The following is a 25,273-nucleotide window of genomic DNA, read 5'->3' as shown; positions in this document are numbered from 1 at the left end:
CCCCCCCATCTGTTTTCCTGGTCCCCCTTAGCCTCACCAGGAGGTTTTCCCCCCCCCATCTGTTTTCCTGGTCCCCCTTAGCCTCGCCATGTGGTTTGGTAAGGCTGTTTTCTCGAGCAGCTGCTGCTTGATCCGTAGCCCTTCACCCTGTTTTGTGGCCAGGGAGCAGTTGAAGCCTTGTCCCCCAAAACTTCTGTCATTGTACCGAAAAAGTGTAGATGCATCTTTGAGTTGGATTGATGATGCAGGATGCTTGTCCACCTTGCTTCCAGAATGGTGGGAAAAGAAAGCCAATTCAAAACCTAAAACCAGGACTAGCAGACTCCATCCAGTGCCCAACCCCAGGGAGTCCACGTTCTGGCTCTCTTACATTCTGTGATCCCCTAACAGATGGGAGAAGGGTGGGAGGGTCAACTCTGTACCACAAGGGGAAGGGTGGGTGAAAAGGGCTTACTAGGATGACATGGGTAATTAGTAGAGAATAGAGCTTTAAACAAGACTATTGCATACAGAAGATGGTGGGGGCATCTTGAAGCATTAAAAGTATTATTTATTTATTTTTAAAAAGGGACGGTTGGGGATAATTCTGTGAAGTCCCCCTCTGCAATATCTACAAAATACAGCAGATTAGTCTGTAGAGTACTGGAATGTTGGACTTGAAGCATTCTAGATTCCTGTACCCAGAGACCATCCTTCTACTAGGCAGAATGAAGCAGCTACTTTGCAGCATTGTGAAAGGGCAGCAAATCATATCTTAATTTAGTATTGTGCTTTCCTGTAAGGGCAGGGGAGGGACTTGTGGAGGTTTCCACCTGTGGTTCCAGAATAATTTGAACAGATTTTGGACTGTGTGGCTGCACAGCATAATTTTGCAACATGTGTTGGGAGGGAGAGGGAATTGCCAGGTGCTGCTGTGTTTTGAGCTTTAGATCCTTGCTGATTAGGCTTTGGGGTAGTCACTGCCATGATTCATGAATCATGCTAAGCAATGATCTACTTAATCATGGTTTGTTGTTGGATTGTGCTGTTAGTGGTTGGATGGTGCATAATCAAATTATTTATTTGGTAAGCCATTGATTATTACAAATCACCCTGTCTGGATCATATAATACATTAAGTGAAAGCCAAGCAGTAACAGGTAAGCCTCACTGCTGTGTGTAGCGGAATTCTGTACCGTGGGCTTATTTCTGAGGAAGAAAAGAGATAACAGCTTTAGGTTTTTGCTGTTAGGATGCATTAAATAATAAAGTTGTTAAGTTATCTGAGTTCAGTATCTATCTACCCATCTAATCTGTGGCAGGCACCTGTCCTCACTGCCCATTAGTTCAGGTACACTGCCCCAATACGAAATTACCTAAGTTGTTTCATTCAAAAGTTCAGGAGTGTTCATAGAGCTCCCTCCTCCCATTTTTCAACACTGTAACCTACCCTGACCATCAGAAAGGCTGAGCGACAAAGAATTGAGGCCTTTGAACTATGGTGCTGGAGAAGACTCCTGCGAGTCCCTTGGACTGCAAGGCAATCAAACTGGTCAGTCCTAGAGGAGATCAACCCTGACTGCTTTTTAGAAGGCCAGATCCTGAAGTTGAAAGTCGAATATTTTGGCCACCTAATGAGAAGGAAGGACTCACTGGAGAAGGGCCTAATGCTGGGAAAGATTGAGGGCAATAGAAGAATGGGACGACAAAGAATGAGGTGGCTGGACGGAGTCACTGAAGCAGTAGGCGTGAACTTAAATGGACTCCAGAAGATGGTAGAAGACAGGAAGACCTGGAGGAATGTTGTCCATGGGGTCGCGATGGGTCGGACACGACTTCGCAATTAACAACAACAGCCTACCCCATGGGATAGGTTGGGCTGAGAGAGACTACCTGGCCCAAGGGAGCTTTTGTGACCAGGTGGGCTTGAACTAGGGTCATCCCCGTGCCAAACTACTGCCCTAACCACTGCATTGCACTTGTATTTAGCATATGAGAATATATGGACATTATTTTGAATACTTGTACACACTCTATAAGTGTCACACAATTAACAAAGGAAAGTCCTCTAAATTATAACTCAGATCCTTAATCTCAAAAACACATCCCTGGTTCAAAATCAGAAGTGAGAGCCAAATTATGCATTATTTGACACCCTCTTCCTGTTACATTTTGGTTTGCTAAAAATGGTGCTGATCTCAAGATAGTCTGTAGAAACAGCATTAATTGCTGGGGAAACAGGGAGCGTTGAAAGATAAATAGCAGGGAGTAATATGCTTGCCATCTTCTGAATAGCTATTTCAAAGGCATCCTAAGAAATACGGTGCTCCAGCACTGTTTCTCTGCCAAATAGCACTCTTATGTGCCAGCACCTCGCTGACATTATCTTTGGGCCAAAAGTATGGATTTCTAGTCTACCAGTTTAATTATTGGCTTTTCCAGGACATAGTAAGAAGAGCTCTTGAGCTTGCAGAAGATAAGGTTACTAGGTCATCTACAATATAAGGTGAAATAAAGTCAACATTAAGGTGTTCGTGGGTTAATAATTCAAAATTTGAATGTGTTAACATTTTATTCCTCTAATTTTTAATCTGATTGTGCCCTGGTAATTTAAATAATAGTTTTTATGAGTACATTGGAAGAATCTCTGCAAAATATACTTTATCATCCATTACAAAAAATTGATTTGAAAAACATATATATTATAGCAATATCTTTAACTGTCCTAGAGTTTTGGGAAGGAATCAGTAGTAAAGTATACCACATTCAGACTATCTGATGACAAACAATAATAACGATGATATGTAGGTGTGTTTTCCATGTATGGGATGCAAAGAAACCTGAGTTAGTAACTTGAGGTTTAGGGCTATAGAGCATATCTGTTTTTCCTCCAAACTCTTGGATTTATCATCTTACTTGTACTTATCTAGCTTAATGTTTCTCCTTTCATGTTTTCAGGGCTGTGGGAAAGACCTGTCTGTTGATCAGTTACACGACAAATGCCTTCCCTGGAGAATACATCCCCACTGTGTGAGTACTGTGGGAGAAAACTTAGGTTTCAGGAGAGAAGATAAATGCAAAAGCACAGTGATTTGAACTGTTCCCATATTAGGATTAGGAGATGCTGGGTATTAGAAGAATTTGATACACCAAGGGGTCCTTCAAGCGTGACCAAGTTCTAAACAGAGAAATAGTACACTCAATCATGCATGAAGAGTTTTAGTGTGGGACTTAACTAAGCATGTACATCCACCAAGAAGTCAAGATTAGCCACTATTCCGTAGTGTAGCTTCACAAATGCATAAAGTGTCCTCGGGTAATCACTGCAGAAGATGAGGTGTTTGAGTATTTTACATTATTTTGTGTATGAGCATATACAGTGTGGAAATATGATGTGACATAGCTCATGCTGGCAAAAGTAATTCCCAGGGTTGCCCTCAAACATAAGTTTCACAAAATAAATGTTTACAAGTTCCATTCTATTTTCTTGCTTTAGCTGCTTTCATTGCTAGAAGGCAGAGAGAAAAGGATCTTTTCAAGGCGTATGTCCATGTACTGTATATGTTGTTATATAACCTATTGGTATGTAATATACAGTTTAACTAATGTTGAGCACATTGTCACTTTAAGACACTGTTTTTCTGCAGTTAGTTGAAAGTTGTCTTTTCACAGAGAATTTAATGTATCACTGTATTACACAGCACTATCTAATCCTGTGGCCAAGTTGCTTTTAAAATTTACCAGAGGTCCAACATTAAGTTTTCTGCTCACTGGTTCTGGTTTTCTATTTGTTCCACAGCGGGACTGCTGTTAATGGTCAATTACTGTCTCTTAAGGGTGTTTTTTTTAAGCCCATATAGTGCTAGCTTACTATAAAAAACAAAAAGAACAGAAGTACAAAAGGTATTCAGAAAACAGCATCTTGTAAGCAGCTTACATAATACGGAAGAGAAAACCATGTTTTAACTAGACCTCAATCTTAGTTGCTTATTGTTTGTACATAGAAATTGTGCTGGGAGTTTAATTAGCAAAAGTAATAAAAGAGATATTTATTAAAGTAGAACATAGAGACTTTTACTAATTGAGAAAAGAGAATTTGAGCTATCTTGAGAATGTATTCATCTGACTAAACTACTGCTGACAAGACCTTTTGCCCTAGGTTTGATAACTATTCTGCCAATGTCATGGTAGATGGAAAGCCCGTAAATCTGGGCCTTTGGGACACAGCAGGACAAGAAGACTATGACCGGCTGCGACCTCTTTCCTATCCCCAGACGGTAAGTAAGGGGCTGCCACAAGGAAAAGGGGGTCAGCCTATTCTCCAAAGCACCTTAGGGCAGGATAAGAAGCAATGGATGGAAATTAACCAAGGAGAGAAGCAACTGAGAACTAAGGAGAAATTTCCTGGCAATTAGGACCAATTAATCAGTGGAACGACTTGCCTCTAGAAAATGTGGGTGCTCCAGCACTGGAGTTTTTTAAGAAGAGATTGGACAACCATTTTTTTTGAAATGGTATAGGGTTTCCTTCTTCAGCAGGGGGTTGGACTAGAAGACCTCCAAGGTCCCTTCCAACCCTGTTACTCTATTCAGTGCTGTAGTGGAGTTTAGGTCCCAATAGGCCCTATTTCTGCAAACTGCACTAAACCCATTCCATATTTCATAAGAACCGGACATGAGTAATATCAGTTCCAGCCAATTAACTATCAAGATGACCTGATATGTCAGTTTTATAAAACCTTGGATTTAGAGTTTCTATGAACTGATGTTGGGTGGGTGGGAAATCCAAGATTTGACGTGACTTGAAAGGAAAAGTTTGCAACCTTGACTATTTCACGTGAACACTGTTGCTCATATTGTTACAGGATGTTTTTCTCATCTGCTTCTCACTGGTGAGCCCCGCATCCTTTGAAAATGTCCGAGCCAAGGTAATATTCTTTCACATTGAACATTATTTTCCGAAGGAGGGGACAGTTGCTTACATTCTTGCTATTGATTAATAAAGGATATTTTACTCTTAGTTGATGGCAACAAAGGATGCCTCCAATAGAAATGTAATACAAAGGAATTTGATATGGAGCACGATCCATCCTCCCCCTTTCTAAGGATAATCAGGTTTTGGTCAGCTAAAACGCAAGAAACAATTATTTGATCCTGAAACCATTATCTGCCACTCCGTCTATTTCTTACATTAGTTTATCAGATTGACGATTCTGTCTTACTTGCAGTGGTACCCAGAAGTTCGACATCATTGCCCTAACACACCAATCATTTTGGTGGGCACCAAACTGGATCTGAGAGATGACAAGGACACCATAGAACGGCTACGCGATAAGAAATTGGCTCCCATTACCTATCCCCAAGGTCTGGCCATGGCCAGGGAAATTGGTGAGTCTTAGAAACCGAGCTGAGAGCAGGAGTGAGCGATGCGGCCCCCTTTTTTTGCAGCTTCCAGAGCTCCCTCCCTGTTAAATATTGATGGCACGTTTGCTGAAAAGTGGCAGCTGAATTCCCATTCTGTTGCGTTAGAAAACACAATTGTAGTTCAGTCGCCCCAACTTAAAACTGTGAAGAATCTCTTATCACTCTTTTCCTAAACAGGGAAAGATGTTATCCTCCATTTTTCTTTCTGTTAGATCAGAGGTCCTCAACTTTTTGGGCACCAGCAACCAGTTCCGTGGAGAGAGGTTTTTCCACGGACCGAAGGGTGTGTGTGGTTTTGTGTGCTGCCTGCATCTCATGGATGGGCTTTGCTTGTTTGTGCGGCCTGGTTGCTGTCATGCCGCGGCCCAGTACTGCTCCACAGACTGGGGGTTGGGGACCCCTGTGTTAGATTAAGTAGCATCTTTTCTTTTAAAAATGAATCGTGGCGATATTGATCAAAAGGAGAGAGGAGAGGAGATTCATTATGAAAACTGGTGCAAGCTTTCAAGATTCAATCATAAGTGGAAGGAGAAAAGGGGGTGAGGAAAACATTGGAATCATGAAGTGATGTTCAGAACAGTCTCTTTCCAAATATAGGACATCCTGAGAAATTCCAAATTCATCTCTGATTTCAGGCCACAATGATTCAGCAATTCTAGAGGGGATCTGGCAGTTTTTAGGGAGTAAACCGCAAACCATTTCCTATTCTGAAAGAGAGAGTTCCAGAAAACTGCCAGATCACCTCCCAGCACAGCTGGAGCACTACGGTCTAGAGCAGTGGTGGCGAACCTATGGCACGGGTGCAAGAGGCGGCACTCAGAGCCCTCTCTGTGGGCACACGCGCCGTCGCTCCAGTCCTAGGCCTTCAGCTGGGTTTTATAAAACCTTTTCACTTTAGGCCTACACTGCCGTGTGCAAAAAAAAAAAAAAAAAAAGGTTCAATCAGTCAATTTCAACTTCTCGCAGGAAAAAAAAAGATCTTGCAAAGTTGGAATTGATTGATTGAACTTTTTAGTCCCACCCAGTCTGCCATTACCACTGCAGCCACGCCCACCCAATTGGCCACACCCAGCCAATGGGCCACACCCACCCGGCACTCGACGATGCATAAGTGGGTTTTGGGTTGCAGTTTGGGCACTCAGTCTCTAAAAGGTTCGCCATCACTGGTCTGGAGAGAGAATAGAAGGTTTAAGGGATCCCTGCTGTTTTCCTTGTCAGACCTTTTTAAAAATGAAATAATAAAAAGCTCCATACTCTGATGAAGTCTTCAGAAAGAAAGAAGCATAGTTCCCCACTCATTTATGTCCTCTCCCCTACAGGTTCAGTGAAGTACCTAGAATGCTCTGCCCTTACCCAGAGAGGCCTCAAGACTGTCTTTGATGAAGCCATCCGTGCTGTGCTCTGTCCTCCACCTGTGAAGAAGCCTGGCAAGAAATGCACTGTGTTCTAGAGCATTCCTGGGTTCCACGTGTTATGGATGACTCCTCTAGGGTCTGAGGAGGAAGAGTTTGTCGGGTGCTCCCACAAGGGGATGGCGGGGTCCCTCATCATGTGTGAAGTCAGTGTTTTTTAAATGTCTCTTTAATTTAACGTGTTGATGTAAAAGGGCCGCATGAAAAAAAAAAAAAAAAGAGGAGCTCGGTGCTATCCCACCTCCAGGGTGGAGCCATGCAACAAACACTCTCTCCATGGCTCTCTGCTAGGACATAATTCATGAATGAAAGGAACAGCCCTTTCTTACTACTTTTCTTGGTGCTAGAGCATTGTGGTGGGAATATATAACGAACCCCAGGTGCGGCAGGAAAGACAAATGAGGCACAGGTTGAAGAACAAGCCATTTGTGCTTTACGAAGTGGGACGCCAGCTAAGCCAATGGTCAGGACCACTCTTGTGCTATTCAAAGCTACCATTGCCTTTCAGGCCATTAGCCTGTCGGCTGCTCCTGAGTGGTCTGACTAATCATCAAACTCCCCTAAAGTTGGGGAAGAGGGAGGTCTCTTTACCTTGTCCAGCCTCTGCAGAAGAGGGCCACCTGGAAGGAGCCTTTCCATAAGACGTGTGAAAGATGTCAAGCGGCTCCTTCCTTTTGACAGGAATGATGGGCTGGGGGTTGGGTTAGAGAGAGCTTTGAGGGATTTGGATGGAGATGGGTCCAGTTTTTAATCATCGTGTAGTGATGAGCTGAACACCTCTTATTTTATACAATAAACATTTATCCATAAGTAAGTAGTGTTTTAGAGTCATCAGCTGAAGGAAGAACATTTCATAATCCCTCTTCCTATTAACTGCATTAAAGAAGATAAATACTTTCTACTACTTTTATGATTTATTGGTATATCATATTGTTCCATTTCATGATCTTCAGTATTTTGAAAAAGACTATAAACCGGATAAATCATGAAGAATTTGGGCTATTCATCCCAAACAAATTTACCCAACAAGGTATTCTAGCTGGAGAGGAATCCTCCATCAATGGGTAATGTGGCACCAGTGGTCATGTTGCTTTGGTCGCTCAATAAGAACAGGATACCGTTTACCACCTCATCCACTTCTGTAAAAATAGATACATGAAGGATGGCTGAAAGCGATCGTGAAGGCAATCAAATCAATAGAATTATTTAAGTCTTTCACAGACAGGAAGGAATTTCCTATTCCTAAAACCAAACGATACTACCTACTCTTACCTTATCCAGTCAGAAATACCCAACCCTGGTGGCTTTTTCTAGCAATTAAATTCATAAATTCCTTTTCACAGGAACAGATGAAAATTTTTGTTGTTGTTAAATTGTCTGTAGTTGGTGTGATGCTGATAACAGAGAGAATTGAGATGATAAGGTACCAGAGATAAATCTCCAATTGGAAAAAACAATCACCCTTTTCCAAGGAAAACACTTCATTAACTTTATCTAGGTAAAATGGCTTAGGGCTTGCTATGTAAGGAACAGGGAAAGCTCTTCTCCAGAAATGTAATCTATTTCAGTTTCACTATCAGAGGTAGAACAATTGGGAGACTATAGGCCTTGATCAGAAGCTTGTACGTTCCAGATGAACAGGCTCTTTAAAGCAGCCACAGCACTGGTGCATGTTTCTCAGTTATTGCTAACCACTTTGCCTCTGGAATGTTTTTAGGTCTACAGAGACCCTCTCTTGTCCTCTGACACAGGATGTTTGTGTTCCAAATTACCTGCAAATTTTCCCAACGGAATGCGGCTAAGCATAGGTCCAGATTTCTGGGGATCACTCCAATTTTGGCGTCCCATGTTTGTCATGACAACTGTGGGGTTCACACAATTTACCCGAATCTTGGAAAGTGAAGAAAGAATGCATGATTAGACTAAACACCCAGCAGACACCTTCTCTGTCTTTAAGGAAGGTGTGGTCTAGAACTGCTGATGGTCTAGAATTCTCATTAACATTGATAATCTAGAATTATCATCATCCCTCATCATGCCATGTTGGCCAAGGCCAAATGGGAGTTGGAATTCAGCAACATTTGAAGGGTCACACATTATTCATCCCAGCTTTTTGAAGTTACTCTTAAGGAATTGGTTTTTCACTATGAAAACAGCTAACATTTTAATCAACTGGCTCTCTTGGTGAAATATATCACTCAGTCGTACTGAACCTTTCTTCAAAGGAAGGCTCGCAGTTTTGCAGGTTTGGTTTATATTAAGCTCTACAGAGTCACCTAATGACAAAATGTTTTATTTTTGTTTGCTGTTTGCTTGCCCTTATCTTGCTCTTCAGACAGAGGTGCTTACCTTATGGGTGCCTAATTCTAGAGCCATTGACTTTGTCAGCATATCCAAGGCACTCTTGGTTGCACCTGCAGGCAAACAGAAAAAAATTAAGTGTATTAAAAGATCCCATTTCTTCGTCTTCTCCTTGCTTTTGCCTTACTTTCCAGCAGTGATACTCACAATAGACAGTGTGATTTAACATAGCCCGTTGAGAAACCTGGCTTGAAACATTGACAATAACTCCAGGTGCTCCTCTGGCAATCAGTTTCTGGGCAAAAATCTATGACAACACAGAATTTATCAGACATTTATCATTTGCATTTTAATGATATCCAGGGCATCGGTGTTAAATCTGAAGAGGGTTACCAAAGCAGTGAGGTGGAGATTTCTTTCTGAGTAAATGCACACAGGATGGAACCACAAATCCACTTTCCTTAAGACCATAATAATATTCCATTTGTTAATGGAAGTTTTTGACTAGCTGCTTCTACAGTCCTACATGGTCCTTCCAATATCATGCAGATTTCTCACCTGGGAGACTTGCAGCACAGCCCGAAGATTGACATTGAAAGATCTATATGAAAGGAAAGTCAGATTAAATACACCAAGAAAAGCCAATTGCAACAAAGTGGGAAATTGCTAGAAGCCCAAAGTGCAGGGATTGCATACTAAACCCCAAGTCGTCTTCCCTATCCCATCTCTAGTGTCAGGAAACAAAAGTTGCTAAATCAGACAAAAAAGGTTGCTAAATTGGGTTGCTAAAACAAACGAGTCTGCACTTTTTTCATCGAGGACAAGGAAAACATTTGCAAACTAAAGCAAATTAACATCTGAAGCTCGGTTTTTATTCCAGAAGAGCATTTTATTATATTTACCGTTCAGAGTGGAATGGAAAAGACCGCTAACGTTGAAAATCAGAACCTACACCAGGGGTTTCTAAAACCAAATTTTCATATCTCCCTTTATTGTGGGTCCTATTTTCTTTAAATTTATATATATATATATATATATATATATATATATATGTCTTACGTGTTTTTTATGATGCACCCGGTCGGCCCAAATATGGGAAGAAGAATCTCAGAAGGGTGTAGTTGCCTGATGAGAGCTAAGGAGCTCGAAATAGCTATACCAGCTTCCCTTTAACTCTGTGTTAGCAATCCAAATTTAACACACACACACACACACACACTCTTTGGCCTGGATTATTTCTTTGTTTGTTTGCTTGCCATCCCCTCGCCTCCATTACCTGTCAAAGGCCTCCTTAGTCACCTCTAGGAATGGCTGCAAAACTGCCACAGCAGCATTATTCACTAACAAATCAATATCTTCTACTGTGCTTAATGCAGCCTCTGTAGCTTCCCAGTCTGCGAGATCAACGCACAATGTCTGGATGCCTGGGCACTGAGGACAGAAGTAACATTAAGAAAGACGGGAATTGAAGCTGTTTGCAAAGTAGGGGATTTAGGACCGCTAGTTTTCAAGTGAATTTTCTCCCAAAGTATACAAAATAAACTTTACCAGGACAGAATACTGATTTCAAACAAAGAGCCATGGATATGTAGTTCATTAAATTTGAACTGCAAGGACATTTTCACACAATGTTCCAATTTTTTTTTTTTGATACTCAAGAGTATTTTGGAGAGCTGCAATTCTAATCACATTCTTCTACATCCTGCAATAATTGCCTATAATAAAAAGATGCCCTTGAAACATGTTTTACGCTATGTGAAGAATGTCCCAAGAATGGCAAAGAATTCAGTTGGTACAAAGTACAACTTCCCTTTTCATGGCAATTTTGTGAGAAATTTTGTTGTCACTCTACTTCCCCCCCCCCCCGACTTTTAAACCTTGAATACTACATAGAGAAAATTATGAGAAATGTAGTAAATAGCTTATTTTTAAATCAGTGCTGTTCTGGGGACATAGAGAGCAAGTGGTTATCTGATAGTGGTAGCTTTTGAATGACACCTAGCAGGCCAGGCACAAGATTTTAACCTATAAAACCCAGGCATTTCCAGATTAGGTCAAGTCATTTTACTCTAGACAAGTGTCCAGATGCAGAAAACAAGGTGGAAGTTAATTTGCTCTTTTGTCTTTCAGTACAGCCTGAAGGCTAGAGCAGCTGGTAAAAAATGGGACCACCGTTTATTCCTCAATCCCAATAAGTAGGTGAAATGGGGACATCCCTGAAAGCTTTTCTGTGACCTGCAGATTTTGTCTTAAAAGTATTTCAAATGTTTGGGTAAAGGAAAGGGAGCAATAATCTATAAAAATGGCTAGGATCAGTCAATAATCTGCTCCAATTTTAACTGGAATTCTTTATTTCTTCAGCAGCTAGTGGCACTGGATACTCTGATTAATTGGTTACCTGAAGCATCATAAACATGTAGTTGAAAGACAGGGTGGAAGGTCTGCTTTTGCAATGGTTAAAATCACAAGCCATGCACTTGGCACAACTGTGAGTGATGAAATGTAATAGTATCTGCTTAGGAGTTACAGTTACCCATGATCTGACCATTCTATTGCAGATCTGCTTCTAATAGTTGAGATCTGGCGTGTATAGGGATTTTTCAGGCATGTATAAGAACGCACATCTGGCATGTATAAGGACTTTTTGAGGTTGGGCTAATAAGATGCAATTGGAGTGTAGCTCCACTCACAGACATGAACAAATTTGAAGTAATAAGGGCCCTACAGAATGAAATTCAAGGTTTATCTAGAAGAGCCATTCTCAAAGTATGGTCTTCTCTTCCAAGGGGATGACCGGGTAGTTTATAAATAAGTATTTTAACATTTCTCAGTTTTAATTTCTAATATACTACACATAAACAATGATATAACCCACACAAATGAAAGCTTTTTGGGGTCCTCAATCACTTCTAAAAATGTAAAGAGGTCCCCAGGCTAAAATCTTTGAGAACTGATCTAGTTCAACATGCAGAGACCCCAGCGGGAAAGCTGACTCATATTGCTGTTTCCGAAGCAAAGCCATCCTTCCTCTGAGCTATTGGCAACCACCCAGGCATGACTCTCCAGGAAGAGAGGATTTCCTTTAGGCTAGAGAAAAAGCGGGAGGACCGAGCCACGCAGAAGCCAAAGGAGATCCACAACTGGGCACAGGCTGAACAGGCGGGAGCCACGCTGCCTCTACCTCTTTTTGCAGGCTCTCGAGATCTGCCTGGGTCCGGCTCACCGCCACCACCTGAGCCCCCGCGTGGCTCAGCCGTACCGCCACAGCCCTGCCGATCCCTGCGAAGGGGAGCACAACGTTGTTGCACGGCACTAATACGGCGGGGCTCGTCCCCGAAGCGCCAGTGTTGCTCCAGCGGCGCGGCCCCGTGGACGGTACCTTTGCCTGCACCCGTCACCAGGGCGCGGCGGCCTGAGAAGCGCTCCATCCTCCGCGGCAGCTGAACCTCCAACCGGTGCTGGAGGCGGCGCTCGAAGGGGCTTGCACAAGGGGGAAGGCGAGGCAAGGCGAGGCCCTCCCTCCGCCGCTGCTGATTTAGCCCCTCTCTTAAACCCTCCCCGTTCCCGGGTGTCGTGTTTGCAGTCCCGTCTGAAGACTCGCCCCCTGTCCCCGTTACGGATCAATCGGTAGCGCCCAAGCCCGGTTTCTGGTGTCCCTTTGGGGTACCGGGTGTAAACCGCACCCGGGCGACCGTTCCTTTGTCTGAAGGGGAAGTTCCTGGTTCCTTGCGTCGCCATGTTTTTCTCCTGTGGACGGTGGAGGAATCAGATTCGTGTATTTGTGGTGTGGCTTCCTACGACAAAATCGGAGCCATGCAAGGGTTCTCGTATTTTATGTTATCGGCGCACAACAATGGGGTAGATTCAGTGATAGACTTGCCATATTAATGGCTTATTTTTATATCACACTTCTATTTCTTCTTGGTATAGATACCCAGTGTTTCTTCATCTCATTCTCAAATGCAAAATTCTGTGTTTTTGATGAATGCTGCTATATTTGCAAGAAGGATTCTGTACAATAGTAGTGACTCAGAAATATCTTTTATTAAGTGACTGTCAGTCATGGAACCAGTGGAAATCCCTCAAAAAAACCTCATGTTCCATCCTTTTACAAATATGTTAGCTAATATTCATTTTCTCAAAGAACCCATCTACTGGGTGTTGGGTATATCACATCAGGAAGTCTAGATGCAATATAATATGTAAGATTCATATGATGGTCCAGCCAGCAGAAATATCTGTTTCAATACCTTGAAACAATTAGTGGTTAGAAAATATTGAAGACCAATCAGTTGGGATTTGACTGTAACAGTGGAGAATTTCAAAAAAGGTAAGAATAAAAGCCAATTTTAAAGGGCCATGAAGGCAAGAGGTTCTGTTAATGTATAGAACAGAGAAGTTGCTAGGGATTGGCTTGTCTCATATTCACTGTAAGAGATGACATTGCTAACACTTCTACTGTGGTTCCACAGGAATACAATTAGTAAAGCAGAATTAACAAAAATACTTTCTTGATTATACTACCTTCCCAAATAAGAACATTTGTCTTAACAACAAAAAAGCTATGCTTTGCTCCAAACAATTATAATTATAAATGACTACTTATCAGCCATATTACTACAGTGCCAGACTGCAGCTTTACATTGAAATTGTACTAATACAATGCAGGAAGGGTTATGGCTCGGCAAAGATATATTTAAGACTCCAATAGAATCATTGCAGATATTATTTATAATGTGCCCCAGACCAAAGTTCTCAAGTATTATTTTGAAGAATGGCTGGTTTATTTGGGATTTTCTTTGTCTTTTGTCTTCCTCCGAAATACAGCTCTGGCTATTCATTTAAAGAAAACTATGTAAGAGATTCACAGGAAAGGGAAGATATCATTTCACTATTACAGTAGGGCACCACAGAGTTTCCGGGTAGAGGAGGCAGTGGACAGATTTGAACCTGCAAAGAGTAAGGTAAGAAGTTAGGGTCTAATCCTGCAAATATATTATCCATCTATTTTCAGTTTTCATGTTTGAATTTCTTAATCAAACAAGTAGGATAGGGGATTTAATGTACACACAGGGGATTTAAGACATTTAGAACATAATGTACACACCGAGTTGGATCTTGTTGTATACTGAATACTTCACCCACACTGACAACATTGCGTTTATTCTCAGGGCCACCATAACTCAAGGTAACCTAGAAAAAACACACGCAGCCCACATATTCAAAATTGCACTTGTTAGAAGTTAATTAATTTTTAAAAAAATATTTGGAACACATTCAAGTCCTAAAATTGGTTTCTCCAATTAGTAGAATTAGTTACCAGGGATTGGAAATATATTACAGTCTCTCTAGGATTAGAGCCAATTGAAACATCTTAGTTGGGGGAGGGAAAATGAACAAAATTCCACAACTGCTGCTATCAGGTTAAACAATCCTTAAACTGTTATAAGAAAAAAAATATTTTTAATCTCCTTATCATAGCCATCTTTTTACTTAGGAGAAGAAATCAAATATTTGCTTTTTTATCTGGATGTGAAAGTAAGGCCAACATAATCAGGAACAGTTTTTTAAATTCAAATAATTCTTGTTTAGTGAACATTTGGTACTGGCAACTTGATTATTAAGTGGCTAATAAGTAAAATTGCTACCATGCTTATGTCCCTTTCCTTTCCTTTCCTTTCCTGCCCTTGCCCTTCCCCTTGCCAGTACAGACCTGTGAAGGTAATAAATTTGAGGATTGGTTGCAAAAATATTTTTTCATCACTGCTGTAACTTGAACAGTTGCTAAATGAGGCAGTCACTAAACAAGGACTACAGGGTATTCATAAAGCTGACAAAAGTTCCCTGGAATCCCAGAAGTATAGTGTTTATCTACTTCCTGCATTTTTCTTTTGCTTTATATAGTGCTACATCCTATTTACTCTTTCCCCCTTCATGGATCATTCCCTTGTCATGTACTCTTTCGCTTCCCTATTTTCCACACATAGTATACAAATAAGTACAAATTGAACACTGACATTTAACTTCATTTCCAATTGTTTTATGCATAACTTCAGAACCTAGCCTTTGCCTCAACAATAACTTAAGAGCAAGAAACTTATTATTTATGTTTACTTAGAAAATGCCCATCGTTTTTTCTTGTTCTTCCCATCACCATGAGAGAAATTCACAAAAGGCTTTTGTATTTTGTTTGCACTACATCAATACTGTCACGATGACAAACTTGCAGCACATTCTCAGTTAGAAACTCCCACGAAACAGACACTTTTAAGGAGGGAAGAGGAGGTGGGGGGGGGGCAAGATGCATCTGCTTAGTAGTTTAGAGGAGAGTTGTCCTTACTTGTCTGAGTACAGCTCTACCACGCAGCTGCTGTAGGTTTTCCAGATGAGAGTGAAATAAAGGGCTGTGTAACAGTTTCACTTCCAAGAGCCCCTCAATGATGTAGCCAATGGTGCAATCATCAGGGAGGCGAATTCTCTCTGCAGTGCTGATGAAGCTCCCAAGGCTACCAAAATAAAAAAAGTCAAGGAATGAATCTCTCCTCAGTTCTCTTTGGGCCACAGGGGGGGGAGCAGGCGTTCCAAGGGCACGTACCTCGCCCATGGGCTCATCTTGAGGGCCAGGCCTCTGCTGATGCAAAACCCAGCACCACCTGTGGCAAACCAGAATTTTGTAGTGGTCTAGCAAAATAAACAGAGACTTGTTAGAACGACTTTGAGCATTCCTTTTGTGATCAACTAGACATTGGCAATTCCATTAGACCAGGGGTAGGCAACCTTGGCTCTTTTATGACTTGTGGACTTCAACTCCCAGAATTCCTGAGCCAGCCATGCTGAGGGGAAAGGGAGAGGTTCCCAAGCTGAGCCATGCTGGCTCAGGAATTCTGGGAGTTGAAGTCCACGAGTCATAAAAGAGCCAAGGTTGACTACCCCTGGTAGAAAGCTATAGAAAATTGTTGGAGCTTCAGGAAACCAATCTTAAACCAAACTTGAATGTGAAGAAACACACCAGCTGTGGACTTTCTTTGTGTGTAACTAATTCTTCATATCGCTTCAATGAAATTGGTTCAATCAGATTTCATGGAAGCAAACATGTATAGGATTTTAATCATAATGCTATTTTTCTATGGCTGTAGAACAGAATAATCACTACAATTAATTACAGAGAAGCAGGCAATTGTAAGTAGAGGAATGAAATCACAACTGTAGCTATAAATTCAAAGTTGAATTTTGTAATTTGTTTTAAAATGTGAAAATCTGCACCTTTATTTCACATTAGATCTTTTAATTTCAAAAATAATTTTTTCTTGTGTTCTGTGTTCTGAAGTGTTGGGTATTTACAAATATATGTTGCCTATAAGTTGCATAATTGCCTAATTACTGAAAGATCTAATTATTTCCATACTGTGCTCTTTACTGTAGGATACAAACAGAAAAGATTAGAGTTGCCCAAACATGACAGCATCATCTGAATTTTCCCTGTAACAGCAAAATATGATATATGTTAATTTTCTATGCAACAAAGTGAGCTGTGTTTTTCTAAGGCAAATTTGTAGAGAAAGTTTTCAATTTTATTAGCCTGCTATGACTGACAGTGGAGGATGGAAAAGATGGCATTTAATGTAAGCCAAAAAAACTGAACTGACTGCCTCTAGTGATTTTCTGGTGTTTCTGCTGGATATAATTCTTCTTCCATCAGTTTACTCATTTTGGCCTACAAGACATACAGGTAGTCTTCACCTAATAAACCTAAATTGGACAGGCAGCTCCCTCTAAGTGGAAAATCACATGACCATGATTTTGCTTTCTGGCTGGAGGCAAGACTAGTCAGTTTCTCACCTTGGCCTTTTGTTTGCCTCCAAATCATTCCCCCAGTGCCTATCTCTATTTTGTACAAATCAAAAGCAATGTGATCACACTGGCAGTCTGGGGCTGGAAGCCTCAGGTGCACTATGGAAAGAGCTTACAGTACTCTCTTGAAACCTCTTCCTCTCCAATCTCTCTGCTCTGGGGGAGGGGAAGGGGGGGAGAAAAAAGCAAGCAATTTTTGTAAGCAATCTCTTCTTTGCCTGAACCTTTCCCACTGCCAGTGCAATTCCATTGCTTTCAGTGTGCAGTAGAGCAAACTACTTGCTCTCTTAAAATCCCTCTCCAATCTGGCGAGGGGGTGCAAAGAAGAAAAAAGGAAGCGATTTCTGCAGACAATCTCTCCTCTGTCACTGCCTTCCCTCCTGTCTTGGAGAGTGGAGAAGGGATTTAGAGTACTGTAAGCTCTTTGTGTAGCATGTCTGCACTTGTCATCCCTGGGTTGCTGCACAATTCCATTGCTTTCTATATGTAGAAGAGCAAACAGGTTTCTCTCTTGCAATCTTGTTTCTTTCCAATCTCTCTGTACTGAAGGGTGGGAAAAATCACACATTGGGCACGATGAGTACTGATTATAATGGCAATCACATGATTGAGGGACACCACAAAGGTTGTAAATTGGGTGTAAAATTATTTTTCAGTACCGTTGTAAATTTGAACGGTCACTGAAGACATGGTTGACAAGCGAGGACAATCTGTAATCAGCTTTTGAATGGCATATTGAGAGTTGCAGTTGCAAAGTGGGTGAAATGGGAAATTCTTCAAAACTTAAGGTACCCACTTTGTTCCTAAAAAATCTTCCACCCTACCTAATCCCAAATGATGCCAAAAGAACCAGCTGAAATTTGCTAGTTCTGGGAGTTTTAAGAAGGGATGTGCTTGGTAGTACCTTTTAAACTTCTGCCTAAAGTACTGCTATCAACTGCTTCTGAATAAGGGCAACTCCAATGGAAAGATCATAAATACGGTTATTATTCTGAACTTATTAAGCACCTATGTCATAAACAAAGTCCTGTTATGGACTGATAAACTGGAAAGATAGATGGCAATTCTACACTTTGTTTCTGAAGGATGCAACCTTTTATATTATTCACAAACAGGTTATACTATATGGAGGGAGAGAGCAGTAAATTAAAGTCGGGGGGGGGGGCACTGCTACTGGCAAGGAAATCTATCAGCTGCCAATTCAGTACAACAATGGTAGTCCGAAATAACAACATCTGCAAAAATCAACCTCAAGCCATGCCTCTTAGGGAAGTGTTGCCTGCACCCATGCTAGTGGGCTAGAAAAATAACAAAAGTAGGATGAGCAATTCCAGAAGAAAGTAAACATGCAAGACTGTACAAGAATCTGCTTTTTTTTTCAGTTCATGAAAACCAACAGTAAAAGAATCTGCTCACTGATCCATCATTCCGGAGATGGTCTGCTGCTTCAATTGGATGGTCCAGACTGGGTCTTCCTATATATATATCTTGGCTGTGTGAGAAAGCAGATAAAAGACTCAGGAGGCTCTTCAAATTCACATAGTTGTCATCGTCTACATGACAAAACCACCTGCGGGAAAATTCAGAAAAGAAGATTGCAGTGGAGGTCATAGCAAAGATATGACAAAGCTCTCTTTGGAGAGACCTCTTCTTTCAAATCTATGCATTATTAACAATGCAAATTACATAGGGAGCAGGGAGAGAACAAATGGTGAAAATCTTTTCAACTACGTAAAATTAGATCAAACCCAGCACTCTCCTATATTATCTACTGATCAAAAGAACGGCAAATGAAGATTAATTGATGAAGCCCAAAGAGCACTGAAAGTAACTATTAATGAAACAGTGATTTCCACTTACTTCTGCCCAGACTCTAGAAATTTATCGTATTCCACTGACATCTTGCAGCAGAGAGCTTGGCGGGTATGAACAGCTGAGCAGTTGGTATTAATTATATGATCCCCTATAAAATAAAAATGATTGCAAAGGGAGAAGCTATGTAGTTTCTGATAGCAAGTATAATCGTATTCATATATGAAGAAGAGACCTGAATTGTTAGATTACATTTATTGTTTTACGTCACTCGGAGGCGCTTTAATTAAGATGGGCTGCTATACAAATTTGATTAATAAATAAATAAGCATCCAGTGCTAGCTGTGAAGGATCTAGAATATGAAATGGAAAAAACAAATGGGCAAGCATGATAGTTTTACTTAATGCTTCTGAAGTTTTCACCAGGAATGTAAGACATTTATTGTAACCTTTAATAGTGTTATAGGGTAGTATTTTTTGCAATTCCATGTTCCACCGCTATAAAGCTGCAATATATCTTATATTAAATTGCTCTCATTCATATCTGCAAACGCTATTTATCATTACTGCTTTTGGAACATTATTAGTCTGAAGGAATTTAAAGGTATTAGCATCAATGCAAAATTCTCAATGGAGGCAAATAGGAAGCATTTCAAAAACAAAATAATCTTTTTGTACCCAGAAATGGAAATAACTGAATATAACATCATAAACAGCACTATCTATTTTCAATCCTTTACTTCTCAGGATGGGAACTGATTCCTGCATTCCTCAAGACAATGACTGAGCTGAGGATCTTCTTTCTGCAAAGCATATGGTCTATATAATTCCTTCCCTAAAAAGATAGTGGCTTGTAAGAGTGATTTGTATCTTATTCTAAATATAAATCTGGAAAGTGAATAACAATTTACCTGCTCTAAGATGCAGCTCACGATCTTCCCCGTCTGTGAATACAAATGTCTATAGGATACAAATCAAGAATTATTCATCTCCTGAAGATTTCAGAATAATGTTACTATTAATTTCAGTCAGAATGTTATATATTGGTTTCCCACAGCCTCAGCAAAAAAGGACTCTTTTTTTTCCCTTATAGGTTTCAAGCTTGTTAACTGCATTATCTGATAGGCCAGTGGCCCCCAATCTTTTGGGTGCCAGGGACCGGTTTCATGGAGAGAGGCTTTTCCGTGGACCAGAGGGGACGGTGGTTTCGTGCGCTGCCTGCATCCCGCATGTGTGCGGATGGGGCTTTGCTGGTTTTCACGGCCCGTTTTCTGGTGTGCTGTTGCCGGCCCACAGCCCCAGGGGTTGGGGACCCCTGTGATAGGCAGAAAGGAAACCAAATATATTGTCTAATATGGTACAAAAAGCAGTCACGTAATTCTTATTTTCAACTCAGCAAAAATCCGAACCAATGACAGGTCAAGGGTTTCATAGCTAGTTTGATCTAGTGGTTAAGGCATCAGACTAGAAACTGGGAGACTTGTGAATCTAATCCTTTCTTAGGGATGAAAGCCAGCTGGGTGACCTTGGATCAGTTACATTTTTTCAGCCCAACTCACCTCGCAGGGTTGTTTTTGTGGGGAGAATAGGAGGAAAGAGAATTAGGAACGTTCGTCACCTTGAGTTGTGTATAAAAATAATAAAGATGGGATAAAAATATTCTCAATTGAATTATTGTATAACTACCATAAATAGCCAATTATGATCTACCTTCATGCAGAAGAACATGTCAGAATCGGCACGCATACATGCGGAACTGATCTGATGCATGGTAAATCTGCAGAGTTGCTTCATTAGGAACAAGGGATGGGGCTAGCTTGAATAGCCCTTGGTTTCTGCAATGTATTATTTGGTCATGCCAGGAATTCCCTGTTATGGAGGGCTCCTAGAACTCTAGTGCAGGGCTTTTCAACCTTTTCACAGATTGTACCACTTTTAGGACATGACAATATCCAAGTACCACCAGTGCTTAGCAAGGTGTCAAAAACTTGATGACTAAAAAAAAAAGAGGGGGGGAATTTTGGATTTAGATTGATTTGTTGTTGTAGAAATGGCTAGTTTATACTATTATGGAAAAGTAAAAAGTTGAGGTTCGATGTTAATGCTTCATTCTACTGCAAGAGAGAAAGTCAGAAGTCAATGCCTTTTCTTTTCTTTTTCTTTTTCCCTTCTCCTCCTCACTTCTCTTTCCCTTATTCCTCCCCACCGTGTCCTATTTGCTTTTGTATTTTTGTATTTTATTCTATAATCTAATAAAATGTTACAAATTGTAAAAAAAGGGAAAAAGTACCAGTTTTACTCCTTTTATATCCTCTCTTCTCTGTCCCCCTTTTATATCCTCTCCTCTCTGCCTTTTATATCCTTTTCTCTCCCCCCTCCTCCTTTTATATCCTCTTCTCTCTCCCCCTTTTATATCCTCCTCTCCCTATCCTTCTTTTATATTCTCTCCTCTTTCCCCCTCCTTTTATATCCTCTCTTCTCTCCCTTTTATATCCTCTCCTCTCTCCCCCTCCTCCTTTTATATCTTCTCCTCTTTTCCCCCCTCCTTCTTTTATAGCCTCTCCTCTCCCTCCTTTTATATCCTCTCCTCTCTCCTTTTATATCCTCTCCTCTCCCTCCTTTTATATCCTCTCCTCTTTCCCCCTCCTTTTATATCCTCTCCTCTCTTCCCCTCCTTTTTATATCCTCTCCTCTTTCCCCTCTCCTCCTTTTATATCCTCTCTTCTCTCCCCCTCCTCTTTTAAATATCCTCTCCTCTTCCCCCCCTCCTCCTTTTATATCCTCTCCTCTCCCCTCCCTCCTTTTCACTTCTGGGTGCACTGGAAGTGCCAATCAGCTGGAGCTGTTTGCGCCGATCCTGGGCTCTCAGCAGAGCCCCGGCAACACTGCTGTTCCAGCTGAATCTCCACCCAAAGACTGTGTGCATCTGCCGGCCACCCCCTAGGCCACTGGAAGCACAAATCAGCTGAAGCCACGCACGCCGATTCTGAGCTCTCAGCAGAGCCCCAGCAACACCGCAGCTCAAGCTGATTCTCCCTCAGGCCTGTCTGGTGCTGCCGCTGCTTCAGCTCATCCACTTTTACACTTTTTTTACAGTGCTTTTCAACCCGTGGTATGTGTACCACCTGCCAGGTGCCTAAGTATCACCAGTGGTACACGTATCACAAGTTGAAAAGCCCTGCTCTAGTGAAAGGAGGAGAAGTATAAGTATGGTAAAATTATCATTTTTACTTTAATTGGATGAGATTTAATTTCAACTATTGTGCTATTGTAAAAAAAGAAAATCATTTGTTTCTGACATTATTTTCAACCTTTGAAACATGCTTTAACATGCACCTTTATACATAAACTGTTAATAATAAATATCACCAACAAAATAATATAACTGTTAAATAAATAGTGTTCTTACCTGACCTTTGGCCTGAGATATCCATGTTTGGAAGAGCAAGTTTAGCCTTGTTTTATGATATTTCCTTGTAGTTTTCACAGCAATAAAAATATCTTTCAATTCCAACTTTTCCTTAGCAGAGACTTCAGCAGATTTCATATGTATCACATTGTGTGGCCTTTTATTTATCTTTCCATTAGCTTTCAGATGGGATCCACCAGTGTCTGTGACATAATGATTCCATTTTTCTAGTAGATTCTCTTTAGTTAAGGGCACTATATTGTCAATCTCAGCATCCAAAGGATTGGGGGAATTGAACTCCACCTGCTGAAGTGGGGTATCATCCTTGTTGGAAGCATTAAAAACAAGTGATGGACGTGGCTGAGGATAGATCTTAAATCTCCAGCTGGATTGGAATTTGGGAATTAGCAAAAGAAGAACTGTGCAAGTGATTACGGAGAGCAGGAAGCATATTTTAGTGAGCCTAATGCAAGAAAAGCTCATTCTTCAGCCCCTAAGGGCATTTGCCATCTTGTAAAACTGGGATATCACTTCCCAATGATGATGAAGCCTTTGAAATGAAGCTCAGTTGTGTAGTTGTGGGACTTTTATAGCTATAGAGTATCATCTTTGTGGTATTCAATCATTAGGAGTTGATTTCTTTCTATACCTTGGTCTGGATTTGTTATCCTGGATTTGTCACCTGTTACGTGAAAGAGAGAGAAAAAAGGAAACTTGAATGTTTTAAGTAACCATGAGATAAGAATCAAAGTTCCTTAAAATCATCAAAGAGATGGTTAATATGGACTCACATGTGAATATATGAAACTGCTTTGTACAGAATCATAATTGTTCTCCCTGTTCCAGTATTACTGGAACTGACAGCAGTTCCCAGGCCTTTTCAATTATCAATTTTGGTTAGAACTTTAGTGTGTGGGATACTGTTGAAACTCTGCTATTACAAAAGAAAAACTGGACATTATGTAAAAAAAAGCATTTTAGAGCTTTATGTTCATTATTAATGAAAATGACTTTAAATAACATTTAGGAAACATGCTGAAAGTGAAATATAACTGAAAAAGAATATCGTTATGCTGTGAGTTTCTGTCACTTGTTCTACTGATTTAAGCTTACTTAACAAGGGGTCTACAATATATAATTATTGTATATAATCTATATATACAATCTACAGTTTATTTAATTTAGTAGAAACTCCCTCCCCCAAACTAAGAAGATAAACTTAACTGCATTTTTGTATGATAAGGCTTATTTTGGGGAAAATAAGTGAAACCAAATTAATAATTGAAGTTAAATGGTTTATTCAAGAGAAGAAGAAAAAAAGACTCACATAAATGATATACTGTTAGACCACATAGCATTAGTGGGTGTTGTTGAATTAAAGCAATGGATAATATATTACCTCTTTTCCTAACACCTAATTTTTCTTCCTGATGCCTCCCCCTTTTCTCTCTTGTTGACGTTTTCTCTTTTTCCCATCCAGCAGACTCAGATCAACCTTGCATAACTCTGTGAATCAAGTCTTTGCAGACTGCTTTTGAAATAAGGCCAAAGAATGTAAGAAATTAAGGCAAGAACCACATTGGCCACCACCCCTGCTTTATATTAGAGCGATTGTGAAACACATTGTAGAATTGCAGTCCATTCTGCACAGAATCAGATGCATTAAATCAATTGTGCTTAGGAAACCCTAACAGGGCAAACAAGTGAAATTTACAGATTTGCTTTTTAAGTGCACTGATGCCTTGGTAAAGAAATCATTCCAGTAAATAAACAAAAAGTATAACATATATTCTGAGCAATGTTTGTACTTTTTTCGGGTAACGACAACTAATAATAATAATAATAATAATAATAATAATAATAATAATAATAATAATGATAAAGTTGGAAGGGACCTCGGAGGTCATCTAGTCCAACCTCCTGCTCAGGCAGGAAACCCTATACCATTTCGGACAAATGGCTGTCCAGTCTCTTCTTAAAAACCTCCAGTGTTGGAGCATCCACATCTTCTGGAGGCAGGTTGTTCCACTGGTTAATTGTTCTGTCAGGAAGTTTCTCCTTAGTTCTAGGTTGCTTCTCTCCTTGCTTAGTTTCCACCCGTTGCTTCTTGTCCTGCCTCCAGGCGCTTTGGAGAATAGCTTGACTCCCTTTTCTTTGTGGCAGCCCCTGAGATATTGGGACCCTGCTATCATATCCCCCCTCGTCCTTCTCTTCATTAAACTAGACATACCCAATTCCAGCAGCCGTTCTTTATACGTTTTAGCCTCCAGTCCCCTAATCATCTTTGTTGCTCTTCTCTATACTCTTTCTAGAGTCTCAGCATCTTTTTTACATCGCGGTGACCAAAACTGGATGCAGTATTCCAAGTGTGTCCTTACCAAGGCATTGTAAAGTGGTATTAACACTTCACATGATCTTGATTCTATCCCTCTGTTAATGCAGCCCAGCACTGGAGGAGGAGATGATTGCTACAGGTTGCTACGCGCTATATAATCTTTGGACAATTCACGCAAAAATAAAATAAAATAAAATTCAACGAGTAAGAATTTATCCTTAAAGTAAATTTAGGATCGCGGCCTCAAGGCCATTTCTAGGTCAACTGTCATTTCAAGCAGAAACAGTTTAAAGCCGACACATTTAGAAACAACTCCTAGGGATCGTCGGGGCTTTTTCTGCAGGACAACCTGCCGTGCGAGGCCTCTCTGGGGACCAGGTGTCCCAAACTGGCGGCCTCGACTCCTCACCATGGCAACAAGCACACACACACCTTGACACTCCCCTCTCCTCCTCTCCCCCCCCCCCGTGAGAACGCTACGGGAATTCTACCCCTCCCGCCGCCGGGCAGAGCGAGGGTTCCTGGGCACCTACCGGCAGGGCCGGCTCCGCTCCCGCTGGCGGCGGAAGAAGCCGGGGCGGGCGCTTGGCTGTCGTCGCTCTTCGCTGGCCCAAGCTTCGAGCCCTCGCCGGGCCGAATCAAGAGGATCCCGGGGTAGAGGGCGGTCGGGGAGGAAACAAGACAAGGGGGTTACGGTCCCTTTAAGGGCTTTACCTGTCGCCGGCTTGACCCGCTTGCGTAAGTGATCCGGA

General features: G+C 41.1%; 3 protein-coding genes across 3 annotated transcripts in view; 1 reads left to right on the top strand and 2 right to left on the bottom strand.

Annotated features, from left to right (window-relative positions):
• The window catches only part of RAC3 (Rac family small GTPase 3), an 8,571-nt gene extending 862 nt beyond the window's left edge, over positions 1–7,709 (top strand). The window contains exons 2-6 of the mRNA XM_015817526.1: positions 2,937–3,008; positions 4,138–4,255; positions 4,843–4,905; positions 5,206–5,365; positions 6,721–7,709. Of these exons, the coding sequence (XP_015673012.1) occupies positions 2,937–3,008; positions 4,138–4,255; positions 4,843–4,905; positions 5,206–5,365; positions 6,721–6,851 (544 nt within the window). The 3' untranslated portion in view covers positions 6,852–7,709. The remainder of the gene's footprint in view (positions 1–2,936; positions 3,009–4,137; positions 4,256–4,842; positions 4,906–5,205; positions 5,366–6,720) is intronic.
• A 5-nt stretch (positions 7,710–7,714) lies between these two features.
• DCXR (dicarbonyl and L-xylulose reductase) lies at positions 7,715–12,561 on the bottom strand. Its single transcript, XM_015817525.1, has 8 exons — positions 12,494–12,561; positions 12,296–12,393; positions 10,391–10,545; positions 9,673–9,715; positions 9,322–9,421; positions 9,163–9,227; positions 8,586–8,703; positions 7,715–7,952 (listed from the first exon to the last, which is right to left on the bottom strand). Exons 1-8 carry the CDS (start codon positions 12,540–12,542, stop codon positions 7,849–7,851), a joined length of 732 nt encoding a protein of 243 aa, XP_015673011.1. The 5' UTR covers positions 12,543–12,561; the 3' UTR covers positions 7,715–7,848.
• Positions 12,562–13,138: 577 nt separating this feature from the next.
• Positions 13,139–25,224, bottom strand: RFNG (RFNG O-fucosylpeptide 3-beta-N-acetylglucosaminyltransferase). Its single transcript, XM_015817524.1, has 9 exons — positions 25,055–25,224; positions 22,187–22,868; positions 19,689–19,737; positions 18,826–18,928; positions 18,382–18,535; positions 15,710–15,795; positions 15,455–15,620; positions 14,222–14,307; positions 13,139–14,064 (listed from the first exon to the last, which is right to left on the bottom strand). Exons 2-9 carry the CDS (start codon positions 22,667–22,669, stop codon positions 13,998–14,000), a joined length of 1,194 nt encoding a protein of 397 aa, XP_015673010.1. The 5' UTR covers positions 22,670–22,868; positions 25,055–25,224; the 3' UTR covers positions 13,139–13,997.
• Between the last annotated feature and the right edge of the window lie 49 nt (positions 25,225–25,273).

This window comes from Protobothrops mucrosquamatus, unplaced genomic scaffold (genome assembly GCF_001527695.2).
Source record: "Protobothrops mucrosquamatus isolate PMUCROS unplaced genomic scaffold, P.Mucros_1.0 scaffold600, whole genome shotgun sequence".
In the NCBI taxonomy this organism is placed as follows: domain Eukaryota; kingdom Metazoa; phylum Chordata; class Lepidosauria; order Squamata; family Viperidae; genus Protobothrops; species Protobothrops mucrosquamatus.
The sequence above is the reverse complement of the archived record's forward strand: the minus strand, read 5'-3'. Positions and strand labels throughout refer to the sequence as shown.